Source organism: Trachypithecus francoisi, unplaced genomic scaffold (assembly GCF_009764315.1).
Source record: "Trachypithecus francoisi isolate TF-2019V2 unplaced genomic scaffold, Tfra_2.0 Lachesis_group2, whole genome shotgun sequence".
NCBI classification, from domain to species: domain Eukaryota; kingdom Metazoa; phylum Chordata; class Mammalia; order Primates; family Cercopithecidae; genus Trachypithecus; species Trachypithecus francoisi.
In genome coordinates this window covers 9823839-9834178 of record NW_022681465.1, presented here as the reverse complement: position 1 = coordinate 9834178, position 10340 = coordinate 9823839, and the positions used below count along the sequence as shown (strand labels likewise).

The following is a 10340-nucleotide window of genomic DNA, read 5'->3' as shown; positions in this document are numbered from 1 at the left end:
ACAAAACAACCAGAAGACAAATAACCAAATAACAAGAGTAACTCCTTACTTATCAATAATTGCACTGAATGTAAATGAACTAATCTCTCCAACTGAAAGACATACAGAGGCCAAATGGATAAAATAAGCCTTTTGATTTGTTGCCTACAAAAAATGTGCTTCATGTATAAAGACAAAAGAGACTAAAAGGGATAGAAAAAGATATTCAATGTCAATGGAAATAAAAAAGCAGGAGTACCTATACTTATAAAAAATAAGTTTCAAGACAAAAACTGTAAGAAGACACAGAGACGGTCACTTATAGGATGATAAAGGGGTCAACTCAGCAAGAGGATATAACAATTTTAAACATGTATGCACCTAAAGTGGGAGAACCCAGATATTTAAAGAAAATATTATTAGAGCTAAAGAAAGAGATGGGCCCCAATGCAATAATAGCTGGAGACTACAACACCGCAGTTTCAGCATTTGACAAATCTTCCAGACAGAAAATCAATAAGGAAACATCAGACTTACTCTGTATTATAGATCAAATGGATCTAATTAATATTTACAGAACATTTCATCCAATGACTAACAGAACATGTGGGATATAGCAAAAGTGGTAATAAGAGGAAAGTTCATAGTTTAAGTGCCTACATCAAAAAAGAAGAAAAACTTCAGATAAATAACCTAGGGATGCATCTGAAAGAACTAGAAAAGCAAGAGGAAACCAAACCCACAATTAGTAGAAGAAATAATAAAGATCAAAGCAGAAATAAATTAATTTTAAATGAAAACAATATAAAACATCAATGAAACAAAAAGTTGGATTTTTGAAAAGTTAAGCAAAACTGACAAGCTTTTAGCTGGACTAAGAAAAAAGATTGAAATAAATTGGCGATGAAAAAGGAGACATTATGACTGACACCACAGAAATTCAAAGGATCCTTGTGGCTACTATGAGCAGCTGTATGCCAATAAATTTGAAAATCTAGAAGAAATGGACAAATTCCTAGATATATACAATCTGCCAAGATTGAACCAGGAAGAAATCCAAAACCTGAACAGATCAATAACAAATCATGAGACTGCAGTCAGAATAAAATGTCTCCCAGTAAATAAAAGCCCAGGACTCCAGAGCTTCCCTGCTTAATTCTACCAGACATAACTAATACCAATCCTACTCAAAATATTCCAAAAAATAGAGGAGGAGGGAATACTTTCAAACTAATTCTACAAGGCTAGTATTTCCCTGATGCTCAAACAAGACAAACAAATCAAGAAAAGAAAAGTACAGGTCAATATCTCTAATAAATTTTGATGCAAAAATCCTCAAAAAAATGCTAGCAAACCAAATTCAACAACACATTAAAAAGATCATTCATCATGACGAAGTAGGATTTGTTCCTGGGTTGCAAGGATGGTTCAACATATGGAAATCAATCAACAGGATACATTATATCAATAGAATGTAGGACAAAAAACAAATGATCATTTTAATTAGTGCTGAAAAAGCATTTGGTAGAATTCAACATCTCTTCATGTGAAAAACCCTCAGAAACCTGGGTATAAGAGGAACATACCTCAACATAACCAAAGGCCATATACAGCAGCCCCACAGCTAGTGTAATACTGAATGATGAAAAACTGAAAGCCTTTCCTCTGAGATCTGGTACATAACAAGGAAGCCCATTTTCACCAGTGTTATTCAACATAGTACTAGAAGTCCTAGCTAGAGCAGTCAGACAAGAGAAAGAAATAGAGGGCATCTAAATTGGAAAGGAAGAAGTCCAGTTATCCTTGTTTGCAGGTGATATAATTTTATATTTGGAAAAAATGAAAGACTCTACCTAAAAACTATTGGAACTGATAAATTCAGCAAAGTTGCAGGATACAAAATCAACATACAAAAAAAAGAAATCAGTAGCATTTCTGTATACCAACAGTGAATAATCTGAAAAAGAAACAAAAAAGTAATCTCATTTACAATAGCCACAAACATAATTAAATACCTAGGAATTAACCAAACAAGTAAAAAAATCTCTGTAATAAAAACTATAAAATACTGCTGAAAGAAATTGAAGAAGACACCAAAAAAAAAAATATTCCATGTTCATGGATTGGAAAAATCAATATTGTTAAACTGTCCATACTACCCAAAGCAATTTACAGATTTAATGCAATACGTATCAAAATAACAATGACATTACTCACACAAGTACAAAAAATTCTAAAATTTATATGGAACCATAAAAGACCCAGAATCACCAAAACTATCCTAAGCAAAAAACAAAACTGGAAGAATCACATTATCTGACCTCACATCATACTACAGAGCTATAGTAATCAAAACAGCATGGCGTTGGCATAAACACAGACACACAGACCAATGGAACAGAGCAGAGAACCCAGAAATAAATCCACACATGTACAGTGAACTCATTGTCGACAACTGTTCCAAGAACATACACTGGAGAAAGACAGTCTCTTTAATAAATGGTGCTGGGAAAACTAGATATCCACATATGAAGAATGAAACTAGACTCCATCTCTTGCCATATACAAAAATCAAAGTGGATTAAAAACTTAAATCTAAGACATCAACCTATAAAACTACTACAAAAAAACACTGGGGAAAATCTCCAGGACACCACTCTGGGTAAAAATTTCTTGAGTAATACCCTACAAACACAGGCAACTAAAGCAAACGTGGACAAATGGGATCACATCAAGTCAAAGCTTCTGCACAGCAAAATAATCAACACAGTGAAGAGAAAACCCAGAGAATGGAAAAAATATTTGCAAACTACCCCCACTTCTGACAAGATATTAATAACCAGAATATATATGGCGCTCAAACAACTCTAAGAAAAAAAAAATCTAACAATCCAATCAAAAAATGGGCAAAAGATTTGAATAGACATTTTTCAAAATAAGACATACAAATGGAAAACGGGCATATGACAAGGTGCTCAACATCATTGATCATCAGAGAAATGTAAGCCAAAGTTACAATGAGGCATCATCTCACCCCAGTTAAAATGGCTTATGTTCAAAAGACAATAAATATTGATGAGGATGTAGAAAAAGAGAATCCTTGTACACTGTTGGTGGGAATATTAATTAGTACAACTATTATGGAGAACAGTTTGGAGGTTCCTCAAAAAACTAAAATAAAGCTACCATATGGTCCAGCAGTCCCACTGCTGGGTTTATATCCAAAGGAGAGGAAATCAGTATATCAAAGATACATCTGCACTCCTATGTTTGTTGCAGCACTGTTCACAATAGCTAAGATTTGGAAGCAACATAAGTGTTCATCAACAGATGAATGAATAAGGAAAATTTGTCACATATACACAATGGAGTACTATTCAACCATAAAAAAGAATGAGATTCAGTCATTTGCAACAACATGGATGGAACCAGAGATCATTATGTTAAGGGAAATAAGCCAGACACAGAAAGACAAACATCACATGTTCTCAATTATTTGTGGGATCTAAAAATCAAAGCAATTAAACTCATGGACATAGAGAGTAGAAGGATGTTTGCAAGAGGCTGGGAAGGTTAGCTGGGCATTGGGGGTGAGGTGAGGTAAGATGTATGAAAAAAAGTTGGAAAGAATGAATAAGACCTACTATTTGATAGCACAACGGTGTGACTATAGTAAATAATCTAATTGTTTTCTGTTTCTTCATGGTTCTATCTTGTTGCTTGTTTGTGTTCAAAAATGTGTCCATTTCTTCTAGGTTTTTCAATTTTTTTGGTGTATAGATTTTCATAATAGTTTCTAATGATTCTTTGTATTTCTGTGGTCTCATTTGTTATGTCTTTTTCGTTTCTGATTTTATTTATTTGGGTTTTCTTTCTTTTTCTTAGTCTAGCAAAAGTTTTGTTAATTTCATTTATCTTTTAAAAAGTCAACTTTTCATTTTGTTGACTTTTTTTTTTAGTCCTAATTTCATTTATTTTTGCTCTGATTCTTGTTATTTTGCTTTTTTCTAATTTTGGATTTGGTTTGCTTTTTGTTTTCCAAGTTTCTTGAGGTACATCATTATGTTATGCATTTGAAGTATGTCTGCCTTTTGATATAGGTGTTTACGGCTATAAACCTCCCTCTTAGTACCACTTTTTCTGTATCCCGTAGAATTTGGTATGTGGTATTTCCATTTGCATTTGTTTCACCACAAATGTATTTGCATTTTTTTCACACAAATTTTAAAATTTCCTTCTTAATTTCTTCATTTACCTGTTTGTTGTTCATGATCACGTTGTTGAATTTCTATGTGTTTCTATGCATTTGTGTAGTTTCCAGTGTTCCTCTTGTTATTGATTTCTAGTTTTATTCCATTGTTCCCAGAAAAGATACTTCTTGTGATTTCTACTTTCTTGATTTTTTTTTCAAAATATTTTCTTTCTATAGATTTAGGGGGTACAAGGGTCATTTTGTGACATGGGCATATTGCATAGTGATGAAGTCTGGGCTTTTATAAGAGCTGTCACCCAAATATTACACATTGTATCCTTTAAGTAATTTCTCATCCCTCATCCCCCACCTGTCTTCCCATGCTTGAATTTGTTGAGGCTTGTTGCATGGCCTAAGATATGGTCTATTTTGAAGAATGTTTCATGTGCCGATGAAAAGTATGTGTATTCTGCTGTAGGTGGGTAAAATGTTCTGTAAATGTCACTTAGGCCTATTTGGTTTAGTGTGTGGTTTAACTCCAATATTTCTTTGTTCACTTTCTGTGTGTAAATGATCTGCCCATTACTGAGAATGGGATGTTAACATCCCCTACTATTATTGTATTGCAGTTTCTCTCTCCGTTTGGATATTAATATGTGTTTTACATACTTGAGTGCTTTCGTGTTGGATGCAGAAATATTTGCATCTGTTATATCCTCTTACTGAATTGACCTCGTTCATTATATAGTGACCTTGTCTCTTTTCACATTTGATTTGTAGTCTATTTTATCTAAGTATAGCTACTCCTGCTATTTTTTGGTTTCCATTTACATGGAATATGTTTTCCATCCTTTCCTTTTCAGTATTTGTGTGTCTTAATAGGTAAAATGTGTTTATTGTAGATAACATATAGTTGGGTCTTGTTTCTTTATCCATTCCGCCACTTTGTCTTTTAATTGGAGAATTGGGTCCATTAATATTTAGTGTTATTATTGATAAGTGAAGACTTAGTAATGCAATTTTATTGCTTGTTTTCTCATTGTTCTGTAACTCCTCTCTTCCTTTCTTACTGTCTTCATTTGTGGTTATGTGATTATTCTCTGGAAGTATGTTTTAATTCATTGCATTTCATTTTTAGTGAATCTACCATAGGATTTTGCATTGTGGTTACCATGAGGCTTACAAAAACATAGATAAAACAAGTTATTTAAAAAAGATGATACCTTTACTTAGATCACAAAGAAAATAATAGAAATAAACAGTGAGAAAAATAAACTACACTTTAACTCCATCCCACCCCCATATTTTAACTTAATTTACATATTTTTATATTACCTGTCTCTTAACACATTGCTGTTGCTATTGCTGTTTTTGATAGGTTTGTCTTTTTGTCTTCATACTAGCATATGAGTGGGTTACACACCACAATTACAGTATTGCATTAGTCTGGGTTTGCCCATGTACTTATACCAGTGGGTTTTATACCTTCAAATGTTTTCTTTTTGCGTGTTAGTGGGTTTTTTTTTCTCTCCAATTGCAGAAATCCCTTTGGTATTTCTTGTGAAATGGGTCTGGTGGTAATGAATTATCTCAGCTTTTGTTTGTCTGGAAAAGACTTTCCATCACCTTCATATTTGAAGTATAGCTTTGCTGGATATGCTATTCTCAGATGACAGTGTTTTTTATGTTTGTTTGTTTGTTTATATTACTTTGAAAATGTTATCCAAATCCCTCGTGGCCTGTTTGGTTTCTGTTGTGAAGCTGGTTGCCAGATGCATTGAAGTTTCTTTATGTTATTTGCTTCTTTTTATCTTGCTGCTTTTGAGATCTTCTATTTGTCCTTGACCTTTGGAGTTTGTTTATTATATGCCTTAGGGTAGTTTTACTTGGGTCAAATCTGTTTGATGTTCTCTGACCTTTCTGTACCTCATATTTATCTCTTTTTCAAGTTTTGGAAAGTTTCTTGTTTTTGTTTCTTTGAGTAAACTTTCTACCTTTGGCTCCTGCTCAACTTTCTCTTGAATACCAATAATTTTTAGATTTGGTCTTTTGAGGTAATGTTCTATATTTTGTAGGTGATCTTTGTTTCTTTTCATTCTTTTTAAAAAAATTTTCTGCTCTATATATTTTCAAATAGCCTATCTTTAAGCTCACTGATTCTTTCTACTCCTTGAGTAATTCTGTTGTTGAGAGACCTTAATGAATTGTTCATTTCAGTCAATGTATCTCTCAGTTCCAAGATTTCTGTTTGATTTTTTAAAACTTATTTTAATCTTATTGTTAAACTTCTCTGATAAACTTCTGAATTGCCTTTCTGTGTTATCTTGGAGATCACCGAATTTCTTTAAAAGTGCTATTTTGAATTTTGGTCAGAAAGCTGATGTTTCGTTTTCTTGTTAGGGTCAGTCACTTGTTCTTTGCTTTGTCCTTTTGGGGAAGTCATGGTTCTCTGTTTGCTGTTGTTCCTTTTGGATGTACATCTGCGTCTTCGCGTTGAATAGTTATTCATTCTAACCTTCTTTGTCTGGCTTGTACTGGTTTTTGTTGGATGTGTTTACTTAGAGTTTTTTTTTTTTTTTTTTTTTTTGGCAGACCAAAACCCTAGTTTATTTCAGCATCAGCAGTATCTTAGCCATCAAAAAAATAAACTCTACCAAGGGTGACGGAAGTCTCTACAGCAAGGCTAAGGGCTCGCCAGGTGGCGAACATCAGGGGTGCATGGTGGGCACTGCCCAGGCAATAAGTTAGGAAGCAGCAGGGCTGGTGTCGGGTGTGGGCCGGGCTTCACTTCTGAGCAGGCATGAGGTCGTCGATGGCCTGGCCCTGCTCCAGCCGCTGCTCCATCTCGATGAGCAGCTTCACTCCGTCCACCACCATCTGCACCAGCTCCACTTCCGAGAAGCCCAGGCGGTCAGCGTTGGAGACGTCGAAGACCCCGCCCACTGCAGCGGTGTCCACACCGCCTGTGCCTCGCTTCTGAAGTCGTAGCCGCTTAAGCACCTCCGAGAACTTCTCATGCTTGCCCAGGTGGGGCAGCTTGATGTGCACTCCTGCCCGCAGCCCTGTGCCCAGGTTGGATGGGCAGGTGAGGATGTAGCCCAGGTGAGGGTTCCACATGAACTCATAGTTCTTAGACTTGAAGAGAGTTTCAATCTGGGTGAGGCCGGTGCAGAAGCGGGTGAACACCTCCTTCATGTTGCCCCCCTTCTGCATGGAGATGACCCGCAGGTGGTCCTCCTCGTTGACCCATACCAGGAAGGTCTTATTGTCATTGTGCCAGATACCACGGGCGTCGGGCCAGTCGCGGGCCATGCCCGAGGCCAGCAGCAGAGGTGACACGGGCTTGTCGAAGAGGAAGTGGTCGTCGATGAGCTGCTGCTGCTCCGCCTCCGTCATGCTCTTGAGCGCGTAGTACCGGCCCGCCAGGTCGCCGTCCAGGCTGGACAGGGCTTCCACCGCGAGCTTCTCGATGGCGCGGCGCTCCCCGCGGCTGCAGTGCGGGGGCAGGCAGAAGCCGCGGATGCTGCGGCCCGTGCGCACCCGCGAGCTCAGCACGTAGTTGGGGTCCAGGTCGTCGCCGCCCTGCAGGTTGTCGGGGTTGAGGTCGGTCTTGTGCTCATCGCTGGGCTTGTAGCCGCCGTGCCGGTCCTCGATGATGGGGTCGAAGAGATCCTTGAACACTTCGTAGGACTCCTCGTCGCCCGCCACGCAGCCCACGGTCATGATGTACGGGTGGCCCGGGTTGTCCACGCCTGTCTGGATGACGTCGTCCAGCGTGAAGCCGCTCGGCGTGCTCTTGGCGCGCAGCTCCGCGTACAGCTCCGGGGTCAGCACCTTGGCCATGTGGTTGTTGTGGGCGCTCAGGTCGGGGAACTCATCCTCGGCGGGGAAGCGCAGCTTCAGCGCGTTGTGGCTGTTGGAGAAGGGCATGGCGGCGGCGGGCGGGCGGCCGGGCGGGGGCGGGGGCTCTCCGTCCGTGGGCAGCTCCCGAAGCGACGCAGGCGAACAGCCAGAGTTTTTTTTTTTTTTTTTTAATTTTCCCGCAGATTTTCTTTCTCCCACCACCCCCACAATATTACTGTCTCGTTTTCAACACTAGATGGTGGTTAAGCCCAGATTTGCCTCAGTCCTGGAAAAGAAACAGAGTTCCACCCATCTTGAATGTGGGAGGTCTCAGATATTCTGGCAGCATGGGAAGGCTGAGTAGGGGTTCATGCCCGAGGTACTCATAGAACAAATCCCCTGTATTGTGGTGCTGCGCAACAGCCATTCTGATTTGGCCAATCTACAGAGCAGAGTTTTCAGGGCTCCCTGCTTTGTCTCTTGCTGTCCTCAGGGACATTTCTCCTTTCAGATACTCCCAGTGCTTCTGTGGGTTGGGACAGGGACAAGTCTCCTGCCAGGGAACCCAAGATGGTGGGCAGGGTGGTTTTCTACCTTGATTTCACTTTTTTCCAGTGTAGAAACGGTGAGTTGTGGTGAATTATTCCACACATTTGGTGCTGGATAAACTGCGATGAGAGACATCTTGGACGTGAAAGTCTGATTCTCTTACTGTCAACTTGGAGTTTATTCACTTCTCTGTGACCCCAGGAACTGTCTCCTTGCATTTGAGTTCTGGAATATTGTTGGTGATAATCTTGGTGCTATATATTTGTTTTTTGGTTTTCTGTCAGGGGGTGTGGAGAAGTGAAGCCAGCTTGTTTCTATGCTGCCATTTTGGAACCAGAAGGTGTCTTGTACTTTTAAAGTACCTGTTTACATGTAAATAATTGATTTAAATAATAGCTGACATACTACTAGCTACTCATTAAATTTGATTCATGAAGACTTCTCCATCAATACATGTTTTACCAGCCTATATAGTTTCTATCCAAACTTGCAAGTAAAATAACCCAGATTTTCTGGATCCCCTTGGAGAGCCCCTGTTTTTATCCTGCCTCATTGGTGGGATACTGCAGAAGTGAGTACTTTGTGCAGCAGACTGGCTCCTCTGTCAACCTCCTGCTCTCCTTTTACCCCCCAAATTTTAGCATCACTATTAGGTCTGAGTACTGGGAAGTAAAGCAAAAATTGTGGTGGGAGAAGGGGAATAAAGACAACATCTGGCCCTGATGATGGGCCAGGCTTTGTTCTAAATATTTTATGTATCTAGGGACATGATACAGAATTTGTGGGGCCCAAGTCAAAATTTTCTCTCTTGTTCTAAACTGATTAAGAATTTCAAGATAACAGCAGAGCATTAAACCAAGCAGGAGACCATATTAAGCATGAGGCCCTGTGGGACTGCAGAGATCATAAACCCAGGAAGCTGGCTCTGTTGTGGATTAACCCATTAATCTGCATAACTACATTTTGAGGTATTATCATCCTCATTCCTGTTTTACAAATGGGAATGTTGAGGTACAGAAATGTATATGTGATTAGTCCAAGATCATAGGGTTATGACAGCACAGCTGAAATTTGAACCCAGGTATTTTTGGTTCCTTAAACAGCATGCTCAGCTGCCTCACTAGGGAGGAGAGTGAGGGGCCATACCTACAGCAAACTTTAGTAAACCCCCTCAGTTAAATCTCTGGATTGTTTCTCTACAGTTTCTTTTCTGAAGTGTCTACCTGCTCCTACACTCTATCTCCTAAAATGAAAGCCTCTATTTACCATGAAAACAAATCCTAAAGTCAAGAATAAACTGACCTCCCCCCAACCCCCAGTAATGTATTGGTTCCCTGTTCTATTGTAATTTAAACATATTACCTGGGGAATATCCTCCCATCATATACACACAAACCAAGAAACTTAATGTTTTTAGTGAATAAAAATCAATTTTGTCCTAGGAGCTATTGTACTGCTGAGAGAATCAGATTTTCTCCATATTGTTATGGTAACAAAATTATATTTCCTTTAAAATATTCCGCTTATTTTGTCCATTTATTCATGCTCATAGTTCTTTTCTTCCATTAGCCTAAATTTGCAAGGTTTCAATTCTAGATTGTTCCAGATTCCAAGAAATTGTGATAATCAAGAGTGTATTTTAATCCATTTTGATTCACTTGATGTTTCAATACACTCAACACACAATGAGAGGGTCACTGTGCAGAAATGTCTTTGTGTATTTTGTGAAAACGTATTTCCTTGCCAATGAGTTTTGCCAAGAAGTTAATCTTAATAC

The 10340-nt window shown here is 38.7% G+C and overlaps 1 protein-coding gene across 1 annotated transcript; it reads right to left on the bottom strand.

Annotated features, from left to right (window-relative positions):
• Positions 1-6735: 6735 nt before the first annotated feature.
• LOC117064743 (creatine kinase B-type) lies at positions 6736-8185 on the bottom strand. Its single transcript, XM_033178784.1, has one exon. The coding sequence runs from the start codon at positions 8099-8101 to the stop codon at positions 6956-6958; it is 1146 nt and encodes a 381-aa protein (XP_033034675.1). The 5' UTR covers positions 8102-8185; the 3' UTR covers positions 6736-6955.
• Positions 8186-10340: the final 2155 nt, after the last annotated feature.

Bases quoted from the DNA above. Each gene is read 5' to 3' on its own strand.
- LOC117064743 (XM_033178784.1), bottom strand. From the start codon at position 8,101: ATGCCCTTCTCCAACAGCCACAACGCGCTGAAGCTGCGCTTCCCCGCC.